The sequence below is a fragment of the Pithys albifrons genome, chromosome 19 (assembly GCF_047495875.1).
Source record: "Pithys albifrons albifrons isolate INPA30051 chromosome 19, PitAlb_v1, whole genome shotgun sequence".
Taxonomy (NCBI): domain Eukaryota; kingdom Metazoa; phylum Chordata; class Aves; order Passeriformes; family Thamnophilidae; genus Pithys; species Pithys albifrons.
In genome coordinates this window covers 5,749,496-5,772,893 of record NC_092476.1, presented here as the reverse complement: position 1 = coordinate 5,772,893, position 23,398 = coordinate 5,749,496, and the positions used below count along the sequence as shown (strand labels likewise).

Here is a 23,398-nt window from a genome sequence, read left to right as displayed (position 1 = left end):
TTAATACCAAATGAAATGAGACCAAGTGCAAAGCTTGCTCTCTATGAATGCTTATTTAATGCCACCTCCTCGTACTAAAACCTTTACCTTGTCTTCAGCATCTCCCATGGTTTATTTGTGGTCAGACCAACATACCCAGTTACTTAAAATATTTATCTTTTAAATCTGCATTCTCTTGGGAGAGAGAGAAGCTGGAGTGGATTTATGTATATGCCCAATAGTGCATTTTAAACAAAACAACCACTATTCAGAAAAAGACTTTTTATCATTTTTATTTTGTGTAAAAAAGGCAAATTTAGTGAATTATTTTCATCTTGTACACAAAGTTATAATTTTAATGCTTTTCACATCCATGCTGAAAATCTGCAGTCTCGTAAAAATGAAAGTAACATTAATTTCTCCAAAAGCATCTTCTTCACTGAGTTATGTACATTGCATGAGAAAGCTTTAAATACTCTCTCATTGACCACACAAATTACCAAGAAAATAAAAGATTAAATTTGTACAGATATTGATCTATATATCAAATACATACAGAAATGATGTAAAAACCCCATTTGTTTAATCTTGATTCCCGCCCCAACATTTTCCCAGGGGCCAAAGCTGATGCCTTTTTATGTATAAATGGCTGTGGCTTTTCATTTTAAATATGAAAACAATCAAAAGGAAGAAAAGTTCAGCTGAAATCACAGTTTTTTAAAATCCCTTCCCAATAAAGGATTGTTACCAAATATATTAGCACCATCGTACAGATATTGACGGGAGGGTATTCACATCACATAAAACAACAATAAAAAAACCAAACAAACACTGAAACCCGTGTTAGTATCCGTAGAACAAGGAATCAATAACTGCTGTAGCTTTCCTCAGACACAGCAAGGAACAGGTTAAAGAGATGTACATAAAATAACATAAAAACCAAAGATCAGCAGAGAAATTTGGAGCAATTCAAAAGGGGCAGCGGTCAAGTAAGGGACAGGACTTGTGCTACCTCATGGTCATGAAAACCTGCTGTGCCAAATGCCAAAACTAGTCCGACCCCATTGGAGGTTTCAGGTGTCCAACACTTGCTGCTCTCTCAGCCAAGCACCACAGCTTAAAGCCAAGGTAAAACTCCCCAGAGCCACAGGAATGCTTTGCAAACCCTGGGAGCTGCCACATGGACACCCCTGGCCCACGGGGGCTCCTGAGACCACCCCACAGCCGTGGTAGGACTTTGCTCAGGTCTTCCTTGAGCCTCTCCCTAAACAAGGGACTCCAAGCAGCTCCTTATGTGGTTTGCTTAGGAGAGATGTCACTGTACTACATAATTACACAATTTAGGCATACTTTGAATTCAGAAACACAAAAGACACTTCACCAACTGCTGAAGTCACACAGGTACCCAAGAACACACATCACCTCACAGACTTTAGTGTTTGATGAATAAAAGAATATTATAAAGACTGACAGACTTTGAAACAGGTTCTTACATTTCTCCAACACAGGAAGTGCTAAGGACTAATTTTCCCTCTTGACATTTGACGACTGTTAACTCCGAAATCAGGGATGAGCCTGGGCAGTACTCAGGAGCCCAAATTTAGTGACCTGGCAACACACCTCACTCCAGCCTGACCTTCCACATGAAACACAAATGAATGCAACAGTTTTCCTACTGAAGTCAGAAGCTGTTGGTGAGAACAGAAAGCAAGACTGTGAGAACCTTGTTCCAGCTGACTGGGACAACCTGCAAGTTGCTGCATTAAAAAAAAAAAATAAATCAATAGTGCTGTACTTACCAAACCCAATCAAAGCTTGCAGAGCTGGATTTTACAGCAGGGGAAATTGAGAACACAGAGGAAAGAAAAACCATAATCAAGGCTCAAAATGTCATTACCAATGGTCTATAATCCTACTTCTCCAATCCAGACTGTTCAAAAGAAACATCATGGGTGGGTCAGAATCTGAGATAAGGTATTTGAAGTCTACCAGGCCTGACAAAGTCCTTTTTATGGCTGTTTTAGAGAGCTAAAATGTCTTTACCACCTGAAGTTACAGATACTTCTATTCTGATTACCAGATTCTGTCAATAGAAGAAGCTGTTGTTAAGAAGGGGTCACTACTTAAGAATTTTACCAGTAAGGGAGAAAAGAATTCCAGACATTCCTACACTATACAGGACATGTTTTACTTCCATTAGTAAATACAAAACGTTACATAATTAACCCCTCTTGCATAGAATGAGGTAAACCTGTGCATATCACCAATACTATGTACCCAAAGTTAGAGCAATATTTTAGAAAATAATCAAATTGCTGGTTTTCAACTTTCTATGCACTTTTTTTTTCTTTTTAAGCTCAAACAACAATATACAAAAATGGTCTCCTGGGGCTCTGTGGGTTGATATCCTTAAAGCATTTCTTAGGTTGTAGGAACACAGATGTTAATTACTTTGAAGGATTTTTTTTTAAACCCTAGTTTATGGTCTAGAGTCAGATATCACTGTACTGCTCTGAAGGGGACCTGCGAAGACCCAGAAGCACTTATAGAACATATGCAGTTAATTCCTGAGAGTTTACTTAATGAACCTTACTGGTAAAAGCTAAAGCTCTTGATGCACATTTTTCTAGTCACAGCTCTGTAGGGGCTGTTTGACCACTTTGCTCAACTCCATGAATCAGATCATTCACAAAGGTGTAAAAAGGTTAAGAATATGGAAAGATAAAATCCAAATTGTTAAGAGCTCCTGCAAAAATACTTTTGTGTTTTACTGGTCATCACTGTCACCCTTGTATGTGATTACTGCCTTGTAAAAGTCTGGACAGTTGAACACATGGGGCTTTATGGGATACCTGATGTGAGACAGGAATTCCAGGCAATAACCAAATCCAGTTTATGAATTATAGACTAAACAATATATGATTTTATACTGCTCTCAAGTCTCAACTCCCACATTACACTATTGCAGCAAGACATAAATATTGCAGGCTATGCAGGACTGAATTAGTTTTTCTATCCACAACATTACGGCTCCTTTCAGCTCACCTGAAACCATGTGGAATATCAGCTCTGAATGTTCACAGATAAATATTTAAGATGGTAAGGAAACATCTAGGGCTTTCTGAATGGAAAAAGATAGTCAGTAGAATACTCACAAGCTCCTTCCCACCACCAAGGGAGTCCTTAGTTACTGTCCATCTAAGCTGCTTCTTCAGTCGAAATTCAGAGCTAAAACTAATCATCCAAATGAGGGAATTTCCTGAAGTTCCAGTTTGGCATAAGGTTCTGTAAACATTTGATGAAGCATTCCAAGACTACAGACATTCATGAACAGACAAGAGCTTTGTAGACCCAATCCAGTGCCCACTGCAGTCGATGGAGAAAAGGCTACTGATATTAATGGGCACTGAATCAGACCCTAAGGAACATTAAAAAACAAAACCTCATATAAAAAAAGGTATTTTAAACTAAATAAAGACATCTTGAAAAGTTAAAATCTTCCTCAGGTGATGGCTCCGTTGCACTTGGGGCTACTCACTGAGTAGAGCTTTACAGGACTGTCTTCCACACAAAACTGAGGCCTCTAAATTAGGGCTTAAACGCCTTATTTTCACAATGAAAACCAGAGGCGTGACCAGTGCAGTTCACAAGAGTCTTAAAAGTCTCCCAACTTGTACCAAAAAGGTTCATTTGTTATGACAGTTCATTTGTATTTGCAACTATATCTTCCTCCAACCACTTCCCACAACCACGCTAATTAAACTTTAATCTTACCAAAAAATTAGAATTTCAGTTCTTGTTAACAATGCACAATAAATCTGAACTTGAAAATATTACAAAATTCTTTCAAAAGCTTCAAATACAACACAAAAGTGTCCATTTTTTTTTGTTTTTAATAAATTGAAAAATCTTTTTCACTAAAATAGTTTCCCCACCCTTCCAAAAAATTCTGAACTGAGTCTAACTCATCGACAGTCAGCAAAGTGCCCCAGGCACAGTCACCCAAACTGCACCATCCAAGTGGGAACAAAATCAGTCAGTCTTGGAGAAAGGCTCTTTTCCTATCACCTCTCACTTCCTTTGCCTCTCACTCTTCTGAGCTGCCTCATGGTTCCTGCTTGATGTAGTAACTGGCGGATCCGTTGCTTTCCTGGTCGGACGCTCCCTGAAGGAAGCTGTACTCTTCTCCATCCAGCAACTCCTCCTTCAGCTGCAATGAAGTCACTAAAAATAAAAAATTCATATTAAAGAGCTATAAAATTTCAAGTGCAGCTTTTCCTTAAATTTACTGAGTATTACTGAAATTCAGAACAGGCCCCAGATTTCCCATTTTCTTACATTTTAGTAATTCTTCTTTAGCACTCAGGATCCCATAGAGAGCAGATCCTTTCTGACCATAAATTGAACTTACACCTTAATTTCAACAAATCACTTACAATACTACATTCTCTACAGGGTTTTTCCAAGAATTTACTATTTTAAACCCCTGGTTTAAACAGATTAATAGCAATAATGACTGTTGCTCAGAACACTTAGTTCCCTCTTGACTTCCTATCTAGCCTTTATGCAAGTTAAAAGGAGATGAACTGCTGGTCACTTCCAACCTACAACTCACATTACTTAGTCCAGTTACTGTAAACAGTTTATGTAAGACAAGAAAAAAATATCAAAGATTCCTCAATCCATCATTAAAATTTTAACATCCCAGAAGGTGTTTCATTCAAGCAAAACATTTTTGAGTTTTCATCTTCTCTCTTCTTTCTTTTGTCAAAAGAATATAGAAATGAGATCTAAGACATAAAAAAGATGTTATGAATAGCAATAATGACACAATTACTTTTCCAATTTCATTAATGAATAGTGACAATTACCCAAATATGAGCACAATGAAAAGAACACTGAAAACAAAGCATGTAAACTTTCATTAAAGGTGCAGTACCCACATTAAAGGGTTGATTATACAAAAATAAATGATTCTCTATGACCAAATGAATGAGTTTTAAACCTTATAGCTACTGAATATAAAGCTTATATACATTATCAATGTATCTTGAAATGCAGAAATATGCAAAGAAAGAAAAAAGCCCCAACCCGTAACCTGCTGCTACTGGTAGTCCTGCAATAACTTACAAGCCATTTGGTTACTCTTTTATAAATGTTCTATGTCATCTTCTATGTTGAAACAAGCTCTTGTGCTAAATAAAAATAAAATTTGAAAATTAAGATAGTAAAAGATGACAAAAGTTGCAGCATAATGCAAGACCTCATCTCTTTCTTTAATAGATGCCTCCTCCCACCTAAACAGCCCACAATCCCTTCCTCATTTTTTTCCCCTCAGAACCTTTTCCATGTATTATGCCCAGCTTTGATGAAGATTCCTGATCTGTGGAGGACAACAAAGTGCTGTCTAAATGACGAGACACACAATTGGTCACCTGGATATGCTGCTGACACCTTAAGGAAAGGCTGAGCAGAACTGAAACTCACCAGGCACGTTCTCCTCCTTCTCTCCCTGCCATCAGAAGCTCTGCAGGTACAGCACTAACAGCACTCACCATGATTTGTACTGTCTCGGACTAACCTGAACCTGAGTCCTCACATTTAGATATTTAATGACACTTTGCTTCATTTGTCCCTATAATACAGCTTTTAACTACATTCTTCCATGAGAAAAGCTTAGTTACAGCTACACACCAAGTTCATGAAAAGATTAAAGGAAGCTACTGGAAGTCACCCAAGTAAAGGAAAGGGGATGCAGATGGTACTCTCTTTCTAAGTTGTTGCAGTGATTTGTCTGGAGATAAAACCAGCCTGTGTCTGATGCCACAACATTCAACTCCCCCAAATACCAAGGCAGAATGGAGCAATGTGGTCCAGAGGTCAGGTGAGTCTCTGGGAACAGTCTCCTCCTCTGCCAGGCTGCCTTTAGGCTCTTTTTCAAAGTGAAACTGTCCAATAATTGAATTTCAGTGCTTAAAAGACCACTTAAGGTGACTGAAAAATGCCAAGTACTTGTGCACACGAAGGCAACACCATGACTTGGCTATACAGCAAAACCACTTCATACAAACAGGATGAAGTGCTGAAACTTTCTCCTGTGCTTATGACAGTACAAAAGGGGTAAGAATTGGTTTTGAGCTTTACTGAGATCTCCCACGGACAAGAAGTTTCAGAGCAGATGATTTTTTTGTTACTAATCTTACACTGCTTCCATTCAAAACCATATAAACACCCCCTGTACTGTGCCTACATCTGTCCTTCAGCCACTGGATGATGCTGAGGAATATGCATGTAATTAAGGAGTTCTGGGCAGTGTCAGATGTGTTCTGAACTTATTAGAGGGTATCAGGGTTATATCATCCTCCTCCTCCCTAGACTGAAAAGGTGTGGTCTTGCTGGTTTCAATTTCAACACAAACACCTCTGGGCAATGACAAGGTTATATCAGAAACAAAACTAACTTTGTCTGGCCTCATTGAAACTCAGATTGTTGAAAGTTCCCCCTGGATGATGCCAGAGAGCACTGAGTATCGGAAACCAAAGAACAGAGGTTCTTCATAGGAACTCTGAGATCTACTGACACAAACATTTAGACTGCTTGTGCCTTTGCACTACACAAATGCAATTTAGGTGTAGATTTGCAGTAACAGAAGGACAACTGTGCAGAAACAAACACTCCAGAACACTCTCCCCTAAGCAAGGTTTCTCTTGTGCATCAACAACTCTGTTAAAAGAGACATGTACACCCAGTAGAAAGCCGAAGTGAAACTAAAGGAGACCTTGAGAAGTGCTGAAAGATTCGCAGAATAGAGCAAAGATTTGCCCTGAGGGTCTAAAGTGGCAGGCAGGCTCCTGTGCCCCTGTCTGTTAATGGATAACACATGGACAAGCCATTTATGGACATACTCCACAGGCAAGGAAAAGTGCTGACACAGCTGCCTATGCAGACTAAGGCAAGTTTAAGGGAGCAATCAAGCAAATCTGAAGCTAAATCTATCAACCTGGCAACTGTCATGCAAGGAGAGCATCATCCAGTTTGTCTGACAGATTGTATTGCTACAACATATTTGATGGCAATAATTTGTTTACCTGCTACATTATGTTGAAATAGATATTAGGGGAAGAGAAAAAACACCAAATCCTTGCAGTGAACTTCTGCAACTGAAGATTAATTATATTACATAAACATTATTACGTAATAATGTAAACATTATTATGATTATATTACATCCTTAAAAGAGCTGAAAATTTTAAGCTACTTCCCCATTATTACTGAGAAAAGAATTTTAAAGAGTTTTTTCCCTGCTCACTCATATAGATGCATGATTACACAGTTTAAAATATATTTTCTACCTTAGTAAACCACAAAACTTCAACTAACACATTCTGAAGATGTTTTCCCATGTAACTGTCTTTTTCTGATACAAAGGCAAAAATCCTTATTTACTGTGTATTGCTTTCTCTGCAGAAGGTAATGTGCATCAAATATTCCCAAATGCACATTACTATTCAGTTTTATAGAGTGAATTTTTTCCATTTTAAAGCTCTGCAGAGCTCCTCTGGGATTCTGTGATTCTCAGAAACCTACAGCAATATGGGTCTCCTTCCTGTGAAGTTCTAAACCAGCTTTAACCCTTTCCTATCATTAATCCAGTGAAGTGGTGCACCAGTGACAATGAAAAGCTCTCTAACAAAAAAAACTAAAAATAAAACCAACTAAAATTTAAAGAAAAAAAAAGGGCAAAAAGAAAGATTTGATGAGTCAGCACATGAGAGGCTGGACCACGCACAGCTCCCCACCCTGTCCATGGTTTCCCTCTGCAGTAACAGACTGCTGTGACCAGTTACCTGTTTGGAGGCTGGGACTGAACTCTTGGCTAGTCCTGGGAGGCTGGAAGGCCTCGGGGGCTGTCTGTGCTGGAAGGGCTCGATACGGAGGAGGAGTCAACTCGTCATCACCAGAGCAGCTCCTCCGCACCTCCCCTGCCATGGGTGGGCTGGACAAACTGACAGGTTTCTTCCCAACTCGTCTCTTCCTCTCTAAACATCAAGTCAAACTAAAATAAACGCTTGGGTTAAAGTGCATCAGGTAACTCTGTGACTGTTCCCTGAGAAATCGCTCTGATTCGTGTTCACCCCTTCTGGAAAACAAGGGCCTGTATATGGCACCATTCAGTTATTATTTGGAATATTGTTCTCGACAAACAGTTTAGCCCCTGAATTCCAGAGACTGGCTGACAGGACTTCAAGGGCACTGTTTAGCACCATGACCCACTTATTTCAAACTCTATCAATGACATAAATGCTGTAAGTTGCTTGTGCTGCAGCTACACTGCATGGTCACACCCAGCCCTCTGGCTGAGCACTCAAAGATGTCTTGGCTCAGTTTGAAACTGCAGTTGTTTCAGTGACTTTGACTAAAAGACAGAAGGATGGTTCTGGGGAAATAATCCTCTCCAGACAAAGTTTATCACCTACAAAATCCTAGCAAAAAATACATACTCTTATTTGCTTTGTAATGTGTTATAAAGTGTTTCCCATTTTTTTAAGTGCCTTAGAAACATAAATGAGCATTTCAATGCATAGAAAATATAACTTCTGAAATGCCTTTGAATAATTAAACACTGCATTCATGAAAAAACGCTGTGAAAACATTTTCCATGCAAACTATTGTCATGTTCCTCCTTTATCACTAAGATACTCCCATTCTGTGCCAGAGGTAATTTCTCTCCGATTCCAGGCATGCACTGCTGTAACCCAGCAGTGCTTTCAGCCATATCAGAACTATGGCTGCTCACACTTCAGTCCTGTCAGCACTGTCAGAAAACAGCAAACAAAAGCCTAGCCCTGAAGAGAAAAGGTAACTGGATTACATATATGCTAAAGACACCACCACACTTAAATATTCTTCTTAGAAGACAACTTCAGGATGAGCCTTTTAGAGTTTGATTAGGCAGAAAAGTGTCTATAGAACACCAGCTTTTAAAATATCAAGGTCAAATTATCATTTCAATAACCTTATTCTGAAATATCCACCTGTGAGAAAGCTGACAATCCAGGGAGATACTGCATCCTTCATTACTAATTAATTGTCTAAGCAAACTGGCAAATTACCCTTCAGGAATTCACCTGCACAGCCTTCTGAGCAGCAGGCACACAGTACAAAACCCCACCCACTGGAACAAACACTACTGGAAATGGATTGGGAACGATTGCCGAGTATTCCTAAAGGCATTCCCAAAACATTTAGAATGCAATCAGTTCCCCCTCCCATTGAACACGTGCTACTCTCTCCCACTGCTCTCAGCAAGCAGGGGATACACTGCAGTAGAACTCTGCATCATTATACACAGCAGAATGACTCAGTGACATCTTGGGCTGTTTTGTGAGTACATGAGAAAAATGGGTGAAAATAACCCCTTTTCTGCTAAAAATAATCCAGTTTAACGTGAAACTCTGTGTTTGTCTTAATCATCTGTGGTTACTTTACATGTTACCATAAAAGCACCACTGCTGGGTTATGCAGTTTTATGACTAAAGTCCTTTACAAAATAACATTCTAATTTTTATTTACAAGTGCTGAACAAGAAAAAGCTAGAGCAGACTTTTTTTTTAGTATTATTTCCTGTGACTCAGCACTTCTGTTGCCATAACCTACTTAGAACAAACCCATGTAGGAGGCAGCCAACTCTTAACTGTTCATGACCTTGTTCTCTCATCTTCTGATGATTAAGAGGATTTCTTAGGATTGAATAAACTATCAAGTTCTTCCTTGCTTCCATAGCTGACATTTACTTCAGGTTAGTGAGAAACAAAGAACAAACTCCACTAGAATAAATCTCCTTCCTACGGCACTAGATAAGAGTTCCCTTTCCAGTGTTTGTGTCACACTTTAGGAGATGGGAAGAAACTCTGAGGTATTAGGTGGAAGGAGAGGGAAGAGGTAAGGGGCAGGATGGTCTAGCATACCTTGCTAAACAAAATCTGCTCAGACAGTCCAGAATTATTCAAAAACACATCCTACACAAAGTTAATTATTAACAGAGTCATCTTTCCCTGGCTTAAGGCAACAGCACTCACAGCTTTCCTTGGATATTCTCAAACCAGAAGTTTTTTCAGTACCTGAATTTATTTATTTAAAAAATATTGCTGCAAGGTTCTCAAAAGAATCTGGACTTTACTGTTATTTCCTCCAACAGTGCAATGATTGAGGCACGTAGCAAGTGGCTGAAGAACTTCCCAGACACCTGCTTTATCTGTGGCACTCACTGGTCAACTTCCTTTCAAGTCCTAAGATCAGTGTAGCAAAGGTTGTTCTCTCAATGACTGGTGAAGAAGCTTCCAAATTGCATTAATAGACCCATTCACAAATTTACCATGAAGACAAGGCTTTAACTCCTCACATTAGTTCTACACAACAAAAAACCACTTTGGAAACAAGTCTAAATAAACCAAGATAACTTGATTCCAAGGGAATCCATTTCTGGGGAAAGAACTTGAGTACTTCAGATTCTTAAAAATGTCCTTATTATATTTTACTGTGACAAGAACAGTCACATCCAGCATCACTGCTTATTGTTTCTGAAAGTAACAATATTAACATAGATGCTTAATATAAAATGCCTAGTGAATAAGTCACCTCTTTGTTTCAAAAAGGAATCAGCTGGATGACAACTGAAATTCTCTACACCTCATTCTTTCTCATCCCAGTAACTTGGTTCTTATACCTCCATCTGTGTTACAAAGAGCAGAGATAAAACTGTATTGATACTTGAGTATTTTGTATAAGGCAGTACAACTACACAATGTACTGCTTACCTGAAACAGTTAAATACTGTAACAGTTGTCCACCTACAACTCATAGATTATTATTATTAGCAACATCTACCCTGTCACAAGTTATAAAAGTCATTATTCTCAATGCAAAAGTTCCTTTTATGGCATACTGCACCTTTAAGCATAACACCTGTTTAGACACAAACATTTCCAAATAGAAGAGGGACTCGGAGAGACCACAAACTTTAAAACAACAGGAGAAGTGCAAAGACTAATTTGTCACCCACTTTTCTTATGTCCTTTGTACTGCTGTGATTTAGCTTTTTTCTTCTGTTTGGATGAACTGGACTGGCTATCTCTTGACGCTGCAAAAAAATAAGAATACAAATTTATGTTTAGTATATTGGAAAAAGACTTCAGAATGTGTCAAAGCTGCTACAGAGTTACAGAATTCCTCCTTTGTGACTGAACAAAGGCAGAATACCTTTATTGTGGAAAGACAACTTGCATAAAATTACTATTACTACTAGCATCTCATAAAACAACTAACAGTTCCTAAAATACAATTACCAATTATTATCACTTGACCTGATAGGGTAAGTCTTGATGCAATAAATAAAAACATGGCCTTCCCATACAAATGCTTCTGCACATGAACAGCTCTGCACATGCTGAGTTCCACCAAATTCAGTGGGTAAAGCAGATTGGCAGTCTTAAAGCAGGATACATTCTCACTCATTATCATTCAGAACCCAAAAGTAACAGAGATTTTCTCTGCATCAAATAACCATCTGCTGGCATTGAAAAAGTAAGTAGATACAGAAAAACTCAGAATTACTTTAGAAGTCAAGGTGGGATTGATCAGAACTGTGAATTAGATCTTTCAACATGAATTTCATAGAATCATAGAATCAATTGGGTTGGAAAAGACCTCTCAGATCATCAAGTCCAACCCTTGGTCCAACTCCAGTCCCTTTACCAGATCATGGCACTCAGGGCCACGGCCAATCTCAGTTTAAAAACCTCCAGGGATGGGGAATCCACCCCCTCTCTGGGCAGCCCATTCCAATGCCTGAGCACTCTCTCTGCAAAGAAGTTTTTTCTCATCTCCAACTTCAATTTCCCCTGGCAGAGCTTGAGCCTGTGCCCCCTTGTCCTATTGCTGAGTGCCTGGGAGAAGAGACCAACCCCCACCTGGCCAGAACTTCCCTTCAGGTAGTTCGAGACAGTGGTGAGGTCACCTCTGAGCCTTCTCTTCTCCAGGCTAAACACCCCCAGCTCCCTCAGCCTCTCCCCACAGGACTTGTGCTCCAGTCCCTTCACCAGCCTTGCTGCTCTTCTCTGGACCTATTTTTGTTATGCCTGAGGACCTAACTTGAAACCATCAGCATCCATGAACTTTATTTCCATTATTCCCAGAGCAGGAACTCACTCTGCGGCGCCGGAGGCTGGAGCTGGTACCCGGTGAGCTGACACCACCCCACGGGGTACAGGTCTGGGGACTCGCAGTCCACCCACTGGTCGTATTCATCCTCCCACCCATCAAAGTGGATCCGCAAAAGCCGATGGATGATCCGAGTCACTGTGGCCACACAGACCAGGCGAGGCTCCATCAGATCAACAGCCTCCAGCTTCATTCCAACTTGAAACCCATGGTTTGGAACTTCCTGGAAAAGCAAACAGCAGCAAATAAACATGTTAATTAATACGTCAAGCACAGTGTCAAAGCAAATACTTCAGTCAACTTTAAGGAGAAAAACCCAAATATCACTGATGAAGTTTCATGTATCCCTGCACTTATTTAACACCTCAGAGACATTCAAGCTTCATATACTCAAATGGATCTTATTTCCACAAGTCTCTGTGTCTTAGTTTTTCCAAACTGTATTTAATGAAAAGGGGCCATCCCAAGCACTATGCAGAAATCTAAAGAAAACACTAATTACAGCATAAACATGTGTAATTTTTATTACCTTATTGAAGAGCTTTACAGGTGCTGCTATTGAGTCAGTTTCCCTGAGGTAGTCAAACCATTTAAAAGGGAGTTTTGCATAACCTGTGAATTTCAAACAACATTTTCATACATCAACTGCAAACTTCATGCACGAGAACAACAACAAAAATAGCATTTGTCACTGTGTTATGGCTAAAAAGACAACAAAAAAGTAAAACATTAACAGCAGAAATTTCCATTCTCTGAGCTTTGCTCTAAGGGACAAACAGGCACCTGGACATTGCCCGTTTGCAACAAACCAGATGAATGAACTTCTGGGTAACACAGAAGGTAACAATTAATGTTAGGATTAATGATTCATACTATAAGTTTTTGTCCATGTAGATCCTTGCTCTCTACAAATATCCCATATATAAATGACCCAAATCATGGAATTAAGCACATCCAGTGTCTTTGCTGTGGGGAAATAGCTTCAGCTCCACCACTGAAACACTTGAATTAGTAGGAACATAATGGTAAGAACAAACATGGATGTTTTAAAAGTTAAGTAAATGCTAATAATATGGAAAATTCTAGGATTTTTAAAAACCATTATAAAGGGAATAAAGTAGTATCTCAAATATATGTAGCTTCTACTGAACATGTAAAAACCACACAGAAATAGTTTTTATTTCAGGCAACTTCTACAACTGCTTAAGCTCGACAATTGTAATTCCAGCTGAAGCAATAACAGCTTAGAAGATTTTTCTTTAGTAATATGTAGTAATGGACCTCATGAAAAGATTGCAGCGCAGAGGGATTTGTGTGGGAGACAGCAGATCTGAATCTCACCTATGTGGGGAGAGAGAGCTCCCACTGAGACCCAGCTCAGTGCTGCAGAGCCAGACTCAGCATTCACAGCTCAAAATTCAATCCTTTTCTTTAAAGTGTCTAAGCATCTTCATCTTCCACTGATTTCAGTAAGAGATGAAGATGTTTGGAAGGAATGAGCTTATGAAGTCCACTGATTTCACAGCAACTTAAGTGAGCCACAATGCTAAATGTAAATTGGGTAAGAGTGTTCACATTGGGTATGGAATATCTGCATGACGAGATGTAGCTGGAGAGCTAACAAGTAATAAGGGTAATAATGTATCAGTTCTCCATGTTAAAGCTCTTCCTCTCAATGCAATATTCCTCTGCTAGGCCAATATATTTGTACTTGAGTCCTTTAATTGTTCACCACTCATGAGACACGTACACATGGGCCTTGTCAAAGTGGTCAGAATCAAGAAACTGTCCATTTTCCAGCCCATAGTTTGGAAATCAAAACATCCCTCTAGTAAGAGCTAAGGAGCTTTGATCACTTTGATTCTATTTAAGTGTTAATGTGCATTATGATCTGTATTTTACTGTTGTTAATTCCTCTTTCAAATGACTTTCAGATTGTTGCACATGTCATATACAATCTCCTCTCACTGATGACACAGAGCTGCAAGGCTGCCAGGACACAAGAAACACGTAAGTATCATAAATGTGCTAACAACAAAATCTACATGGTATTGTTAATTAATATTTGAAGAGTGAAGAGGTCCAGTGTCATCAGAGAAGGGAAGTATTATCCTCTTCTGTCTTATCATTTCCATGTATTTATTTCTAAATTGATGGATATGTATTGGTATACAAGCATTTTCCTCCCACAAAACCTTTTATTGAAAGTCTCTTGCACCACATTTTTGAGGGGTGCTGGTGCTCCTGAATTTCCAGGCAATAAATTCACTAAATGAGCTGACTGAAAAATGAATGTGTATCAGTCCAAATCTGTATACTTTCCACATACTCAAAGGTGACAGAGCCATTACTGTACAACAATGAAAGTGATATGAAATTACTTTTTTCATGTTGCATTGTCATTGTAGTTATTACCTAGAAAAATAATTCAATAAATACAAGTAGAAAGTTGCAACAATGAGAATAAAAGGGGGGAAAAAACCAATCCACAGAAAGCCATTGCCATCTGCTGTTACATAGCTGGTTACAATTCCCTTTATCAATTGTCAGACCAAAACAATAAAAAATGGGAAAAGTAAGGCAAAGTCTTCTGTCTTCTGTGCCAGTGGACAGACAGCTTTTCCTCACAGAAGTGGGTGTACAGCCCTAATGGCTATTTCCTCAAAGCTCACATTTGTGTATTGTCTTCAAAAAAATTAACTGGTATTGTAGAGAATTAGCCTAAGTCAGATTCCTTACAAAGCTCATTAATCCTTTTGGTGGCCAGGGCTTCCCAAGCAATGACACATTCTAAACAGTGCTTTTTGTGACTCCCATACTTCCCACTCACTTAAAGAATGCTCAATTTCTGACAGCAAAAGCAAATTATTTCAGCCAGACAATCAATCAGATGTTCAATTTGATTTTTTCTAAATGAAAAGTTTGTTATCTGTTTTAGACTGTTTTGAAGTAACACTGTTGTAGTTGTTTCAGACTTGAGAAAAGTCCTAAAAAGTGACATAAATTTTGTAGACTGAGTTAAGAAACAAAGCATATGGCACATACAATATCACTGAGAAATATTCAAAATAAAGGTGGTCAGAATGCTACATGTACCTCTGGGTGGAGTTAGTTCAATCATGTTAATTTCACAGAAACCAACAGGGAAAATAGAAGGGGAAGTGGCATGGTAACAAAACCAATCAGACCCATCTGCTGCTTCTGAGCCATCAATCCCAATCATAAGATAGCCATCTGCTAACACCTTGGTGAAGAAAAACAAAATTTGACATTAAATACCTTGAACTGTGTGGTCAGGCTAGAAAGCAAGCATGCCATGTTTCAAAAGAGTGAAAAGCAACTCAGTAATAACGGAAGCACACTTAGAAGGACATTCAATTATAAGACAAAAACCCCAAATCATACCTGTCTCCAGGACTGTGTGTACAACTGTGACACGTGCCTTTGATAATCGCAAAGGTATGAGGTGAACATTTCCTTTTACTGGTCTCTATTTTTTCTTGTGAACATCAGCTCTACTTCTAAAGCTTTACAACTCAGTCTACTCTTGAGCTTGCAAGGATATTCAGAATGCCATTAATAAGAAAAAAGACTCAATCATAACCACGCTCCTCACTGGGAAGGTGACACGATTCTGCTACGCTACTTTTGACATTTTCTTTCCCTTTTAAAACAGATTTCACATGGCTCCCTTTCAATCAAGCTAGAAAAGAAGGACATCCTTAGAATGTTTTCATAGACTTCTGCAAGTCAGCAAGATGAGGTTTGGTTTTGAACAGTTGTGAAACACTTGGTATAATTAGACTGTCCTGCAAATTACTCTCACAAACATAATCTAATTAAAGGAAAGACCAAATTTCCAGAGATTAAAGTCAAAGACATTTACCTGAGCATGCTTTTCACAGCAGTTGTATGCAATTCATGGGCACATCCCATGAACATTCACTGTGTGAACAAACTGCATTGATTTTGGTTTTGAGGGTTTTATTTCAAGCCTCAATAAAGGTGAAGGAGAAAAAAGATTCCTATCTGCCTTCCCAAAACACACACTTATTTTCTTACCTTTCGAATAGTTGCCACACATATTGCTGAAAGATTTAAGGGGTCTATAGCTTCCAATTTCATTCCTTCTTTAAACCATTCTCCAGCTGCATCAACCTCTTTTACCTAAAGAATCACAGAGCAGCACCAGAAGCAAAGAATTTAATGAGTCCAGAACAAAATATAATTCCACACTGCCAAAGCAACAGACTGAAATACCAGTTCTACCATCTCTGTGTCAAGGAGGTCAAATTTGGTGACAAGAGCAGAAATACTTGTGCTGGGCACATTTCAGGGTGTAAGCAGAGCTTCAGATTCATTTTACACACAGCAGGAACTAAAGATCCTCCATCAACTCTGATCAAACAGTGTTCTTGCTACCAAACTCACCTTCATAAATAAGTGTGGGGGTGCATCAAAATGTCCATCCTGTTTCTTTGTAATATCTAAAAGGAATAACAGTATTATACCATTATTCAGAAGTTTTGCTAACAGAGCAAACAGTATGTATGCTAACAGTTTGTTAACACCATTTATCACTGTACTACAAATCAATCTGAAAGCTACTCTGCCTTTTCAAATGTTGTATAATACACTAATTATAACTTTAACTCCTGAATGTAATATAGTTGGCAAAACCCCTGGGACACATTATATATGTTGTTAAATAGCATTATTCAAGCTAGTTTTAGTAATTATATAAAGTAACAGGACTGCTTAAATCAGACTTCTCCCAGCCAACAAACCCCCTCAAAACACAACAGACTTACCAGCTCTTTTGAATCTGTGTCCTATGCTTCGAGACCAGCCAATATGATGGATGAGGGGACTGTACATATGGCACCAGAAGTCATCAGTTTTGTCCTCGCTTTCCTCATACACCAACCTCAGCCTGCCCCCAATGACACTTTCCACCACTGCCACTCTCGTTCGGCAAAGGTGTGTTTTGTCAACAACTTCTACTCTCATGGAAGTTTTGAATGGGTACTGCATACTCTCAGACACCTTGAAGTGACAGAAAAAACCATTCTGTGAGAATATACTCTGGTTTTCCATATCCATCTGTCTATTAAAGCACAGTATCGATGCACTTGTCATTTAATTCAAGTACCTGTTAATCAACCTGTAGAAATGACAGGGATTATTTCTTTTCTATTTCATTGCACATGGGGAACAATGAAATGTTTCAGAAAACTAAGGAGAATAGATCCTACAATGCTTTAATTGTATCAAATTTATCCCCTAATATAATTCTCACATTGGTTACAGAATTTTCCATTGACATAATGAAAGTTTGTTCAGTTGATAACAATGGATAAAGTTACCAAGAGAAACAATTTTAATAAACCCCTCAAGACTTTTTCTTTCTTTGTCATCCACTCAAAATACAGCATTTTAAACCCAGGGTTAAAATACTTCATTATAAAAGGCATGGAAAACAAATCTTCAATGTAATTAGAACTGGCCACTCACATATTTCTTAATAACATACCAAAAAGAATTGAGAGAATGGAAAGAGATGTTAATCTGCTTTGTGACAATAGACTGTGGTTAAAAAAAAAATCAGTATCTGTCACTTGCCATTTTCATTATGAACTCCCCAAAGTATTGAGACCTTGCCAAATTAATTTGGCTTCCAACTGAGCCAATTTTTAAATAAAAATTAACAACTGCAGAAAGGTTTTCTGTCTTTGCTTTTAAAACATTAGATGCAGTGTAAAACAACAAATTAAGTCTCATATTCCTACTAAGAACTATGTGTACCATCATCTCACAGGATTAGTAAGTAAACATATAGCACACTATACAGCAGCTGCCACAGTTGAAGATGACTCAAAACCAAAAAAAAAATAGTCCAGAGCAGATGAAAATTATTAACATTTACAAGTATGTATGTACTTCATTGCATCTAGATTTGTGCTATGTTAACAACTTTTGTGAAGTTTCTTGAAATAGTGCATGATAAACATCATTGCTGAGTTCAAAAAACCAGTTTTCATTTTTCTTACATATCACAGGGTAGCTCTTGAGCACTTCTGGGTTTTCTGTATCTTTAAATGTAGTATTTTAAAATTAAAATAGACTAAATAGTTTTTAAAGAAAACTACTTTTTTTTTCCCCCAGAGAAAACAGTTTTCCAAATACATACTCACAAGTGTGGACATAACTGGAGAAAAGATTGCAAGGAAAACTGTATCTAAGGGAAGAAACTACTGTATACCCCTTACTATAAGAGGAGCTAATGTGCCATTGTAAAATAAGTCAGTTCTTCACATTGTGCTGCAATTTTGTTTACAGAACATCATTGATATTGCATCAGCCTTACCTTCTGAGAAAAGTCAGGAGGAAGTGTTTTGGCACCAGTAAGTCGTTTCACTAGAAAAGCTTTCCAGTTTGTGTATTTGTGTTGGATGGCTGTTGCAAATGAAGGGGAAAAAATAAGCCACTGATTTTTAATTGTGTCCATTAGAGACAGCATTAGAGTCTGGAATATGTAAAGAAGAAATCCCAGATGACTGTTAAAAGGCCTGGATGACAATAATGACAAAAAACCTCTTTAGAGAATGAAAGCTACCCAAGATTAATTTTATGGGTCAAGGAAAAAGAATTTATTAACAAAGTATCAATAAAATCAGTGCATGTTCCCATCACTGATCAGTGAACTGCTTCCACTCTGATCCTAAAACCTAACTGGCATCAGATGGGCCACTCCAAGAAACACTCTCAGCATCAGTCAAGTTCTTACTTAGCCAAAGTTTAAAATTATTTATTCACAACTGTTGAAGAAGTTATGTTATGGTAAAAGAACACTTAGAAATCTGGACCATGAGCAAGTTTGGTTTAATAAAGAGACTTCTGTATCAATCAATAAGGCTACTGTTTACATACTTCGAGGAGGAACTAGGGGCTTCCCACTGGTTGCACACCAACCAACTGGGTGGATGTCAGACCCACAAACGTTGCACCAAAAGTCAAGACTTGTGTCATTTTCAAAGCCTTCGTATCTCAGTAGGGCATTGTAGCCTGAAAAGAAAGCAATGCCACTTAAAAAAAATCAAAACTAAACAAGATTATTAAGTATGTACTAATATTTCTTTATAAATCATAACGAATGTTCCATTCTTTTCCTAGACTGTAACTTTTCATAGAGCATTTTTCTATGGCACATTTCTGCATGTTATTAATGCACAATTGGATTACTTTGAAAAAATGTGCATGTGCTAACATGTAAGGCAATTTTAATTAAAATTCTTGAAATACAAACCTTTAGAAGTTGTATGTAGGAGGACAAAATTAATTACCTGCAGTATCTGCTTTTTCTTATCTTAGATCTGCAACCTTGAATTTTTAACTTTTTACCAAGACAAGTGATTTGTATGATGATCTCCTCTCTCCTCTGCACTAATGTTACTGAGCTCTGAGGCAATATGGAAAAAAAATCCACCAAACCAAGAGCAGACATTCACAAGGACCACTGTAACAGTGACCACACTGCAATACGTAACCCATCAACACAGCTCTGATAACCTGAGCAGTGTCAACGTTACACTAACCAGGTGATCACTGACTACATTCTTACCTTCCTTCACACAGTTCTTTGAAGTATTTTAATCATTTCAACTGAAATGTATTTACCTGCTAACTTCACAATCCCAGCTATCCAGAAGACTTTGGTAGGCAGGCTGCAGTCGGTGTTTGGAACCTCCACTCGCACTCCCTCTGCGATATCACCCCAGCACGTCCCCATGGGTGCCTGTCATTTAAGGGGGGGGTTAAAAAGTCACCAGTTCACCACATGAAACTTATTTTTTTTGTCATATCAGTGTTTTATGAGTGACTTAAAAAGACAAAATGATCAATATACATACGACAAACATATGTTTAAAAAACACTCTTTGTTATGAGACCCTACTTTAGTTCTGACTTGAAGTTTATGTGTAATATTGTAGTTGCATCCAGCTATTACTGTGTATTTATTGAGAAAAACTCTACAATGCTCAGTTCAAATATCTGTTAAGCCCAAATTGTACATATTCACAGGTCAGGTTTATTCTACTACATTTCAAGTAGGTACAAACTACTGATTTTAGTGAGAATGGTGGAATTCTTCTGCAATTCTACTTGCAACAAAATTATGGTACTTCAAATTCATACCTATAGCACAGACATCAAAAGCTTTAAATTCTGTAAATCAGAAATGCAGCTGAAAAAATGCCTAAAAGTTATTGCTTGGATCTATTCTGATGATTTATTATAGTGAGGTTTATCACCCACTGGTTCAAATCCTCTTAGAGGAATAGGCTTTCACATCACCTGCAAGTGATCACTCCATCAAGCAAGGAAAAAGAACAGAAGGCTCTGAGTGGCACCTTTTTAATAAACACCAGAAGGAAACACACAGCAAGATCCCTCACAGTCCTGTGTGAGGAATGTGTTAGTAACAAAAAAAAACCCAAAAAAACAAGCTTGATCAATTCCTAAGGATTTGTAGAAACCGGTGATAGAAATTACATTTTTTTTGCTATCTCAAGAAGAACATTTTCTTGCATGGGGCATCATGAGAAGACAGTCAAAGATGGCATTCCAGAAATAGCAGAAATACACAGTGCTAAGGATCTAAAACCCTAACACAGTTACCCAACTGAAGTTACATGGGTAACAAGCTAGGAAATCTGTGTTAAACTTGAGACCACCAAGAGCAGAGATTCATATTTGGGGGTATTTTAGAACAGTCATATAAATTCTAAGGTGTTCTGGGAAAAATGAATTCTTATAAACTCAGAGATTATCCAGCTATTACAGGGACAACTGAAGGGATCCTCTGGCTCTGCAGACAGTGAGCAGACAGTGTTCTACACTGTGCCTCATTTACAAAGCTCTTTGCAAATCCAGAGAACTTAACTCCTTGGTGAGAACAGCCTCCAACTGCACAGAATTTTGCTGAGAGCCACAGATGAAGAAATCTGGCTTAATCCTGAATGACTGAAAATCACAGTATTGGAATTTTGTTGGCAATCAGCAATAGCCACTAGCGGCACTAAAACTGAACTTATCTTAAAAAGGGAAACTCATTGCTGGTATTTGAGGCTAGGCATGCAAAACTAAAAGTAATTGTAACTATTAAGTTGTAAGCTGCTACAAGTATGCCAGTTTTTATTCTTGAAGCCTGGTCTCTTCATGTTCTGCTATGTCCCATCTACACCAGTGTAGACCACAGAGCTCTTCTGCCAACTGGCAGAGAGAAAAATGCAACTCAAAAGATGATGGCTTATTTTCACACCCAAAATATGCAGATACAACTTCTTAATCAAGTCCTATCCCATATTCACTATCATCTCTAAGTGGACATGTATAGGTTTTTGAATTCGATTGGGGAAATAAACTTTTCAAACTGCATGTTTTAGCAAATTTTGTTGCCTTGTATAGAGATAGAGGCCAAACAATCAAAAATAGCAGTGCTGAATAATTTCATAATCCAGCTGCACTCAATTGAAATATACTGCCTGCTCATCTATCCAGTTGATTCAAAGAGGAGTGCATCAAAGCACTTCTGACATCAACCCGTAATGGAAATGTGACAAATTTTTGTTTCTAGAATGTGGATTGGTATAGAGGGAAATAGCAGAAAGTTAAATTTGTCCTTGTCTGTGAAAATATTGGTTCTGCTAGTTCTCCTACACCAATCCATATGGCTCAGCCTTGTAAGGAAGGAAGCCATCCTGTGCAGCATCACTACTGAAATGCCAGACAACGTTACTGCCCTGAGGGATGGTTTAGTCACCTGCTACACTGCACCATCTTGGCCTTTTTCACTCATTCTGAATGTTCTTAAGGGAGGAAGGCTGGATAAACCAGGGCTGTGACAGCCATCTTCCTCCACATCTCCTCTGTCTCATGTCATTAATCAATCAAGGTCTGCACAGTGCTTTTCAAAGCTCAAAAAGCACTATAGCAGAGTTAACTCTGATTTTTCTGCTGGCTGGAAGGTGACTCTGCAGTCTGGATTGGCATAGTGTGAACTAGCAGAACCATCATTTACAGGTAAGAACAAATTTACCTTTCAGACTTGTGACGAAGAGCTCCTCTTCATGTCACTCCCAGACAAGGATAATCTGGTTCACGGCTTTCTGCTCTGGGACGGGACCTGGCAGGGCCTATCTGTGAGCAGCAGGTGCCTCCTCTGCAAGGTAAGGGGCAGTCAGGAAGGGCATGTTTGACAGGAGCACCCAAAGGCCAAGTACCCCCACGTGCCCAGATGAACAAAGATCTCATGGGTTAAATAAGTGGCTTCTAAAGGTTCTGGATGGCACCAACATCGCCATCATTTCAGACTTCAATTAAATCAGGATTTTAATGGGAAAGTGATGTTATCCATTCCTGAAGCATGAGGAATGCTGAAGGCTCATGTGAGTGGTACCCCAACAACAGGTAAGGCCAGAGCAGACAATGTGCAAAAGGACTTAAAACAAAGTTCAAAGCAAAGCACTGCCACCCAGTGCAACAGCCTGGAAATGCTCCCTTAAGTAAATTGGATTTATTTTAATGATACAAGAAACAGATAATGAAAATATTTTGGCTCAGAATAAAATTCAACTGGAAGAAACAATTTCAGGAAATGTTCATCTCACTAGCAACAGAGTGGAAAAGATAATAATTCTTAATTGTGCATTAAGTTGTACATTAAGTAGTAGTGAGAAACAAAGTACTGTATTGCCTTTCAGTTCCAGGAATGGTTTGAACTAATAAAAGCAAATTTAGAAAAAAGTAAAAACTGTTTAGAAGAAAGAGAAACTGGAATGCAGGTCAGCAATGAGCTCATTGTATGTGACTAAGCTACAACATAATATTAAAAGCATGAAAATTAAGAGTTTTTCTCCTTGCATCAGCTACTGCTGTGTCTGATTAACACATTTGACTAAAAAAGCAGCTGCAAGGTGCACAAATGCTCATTCTAGCTTTGTCAGAGGTTCCCTACATGACAAACCAAAGCAGTTCTCTGCTTCAGTTCCCTGAACCATGAAGTCAGCATGGTCATGCTAATGTTACTCAACACTGATATCTGGAATAAAGGAACAGGGAAGCACAAACCCCACAACAAATACTTGGAAATTAATTCTTCTCATAAGGAGAAAGTATTAGAGAGAACTCCCAAGATATA

The 23,398-nt window shown here is 38.4% G+C and overlaps 1 protein-coding gene across 5 annotated transcripts in view; it reads right to left on the bottom strand.

Annotated features, from left to right (window-relative positions):
- Positions 1–256: 256 nt before the first annotated feature.
- The window catches only part of MBTD1 (mbt domain containing 1), a 33,274-nt gene continuing 10,132 nt past the window's right edge, over positions 257–23,398 (bottom strand). For all 5 annotated transcript variants that reach the window (XM_071573910.1, XM_071573911.1, XM_071573912.1 and 2 more), the window contains exons 6-16: positions 19,876–19,993; positions 19,129–19,263; positions 18,566–18,654; positions 17,010–17,244; positions 16,630–16,685; positions 16,261–16,365; positions 15,295–15,442; positions 12,728–12,810; positions 12,187–12,421; positions 11,042–11,119; positions 257–4,203 (exon numbers count right to left, since the gene is read on the bottom strand). In XM_071573910.1, the coding sequence (XP_071430011.1) occupies positions 4,085–4,203; positions 11,042–11,119; positions 12,187–12,421; positions 12,728–12,810; positions 15,295–15,442; positions 16,261–16,365; positions 16,630–16,685; positions 17,010–17,244; positions 18,566–18,654; positions 19,129–19,263; positions 19,876–19,993 (1,401 nt within the window). In that variant the 3' untranslated portion in view covers positions 257–4,084. The remainder of the gene's footprint in view (positions 4,204–11,041; positions 11,120–12,186; positions 12,422–12,727; positions 12,811–15,294; positions 15,443–16,260; positions 16,366–16,629; positions 16,686–17,009; positions 17,245–18,565; positions 18,655–19,128; positions 19,264–19,875; positions 19,994–23,398) is intronic.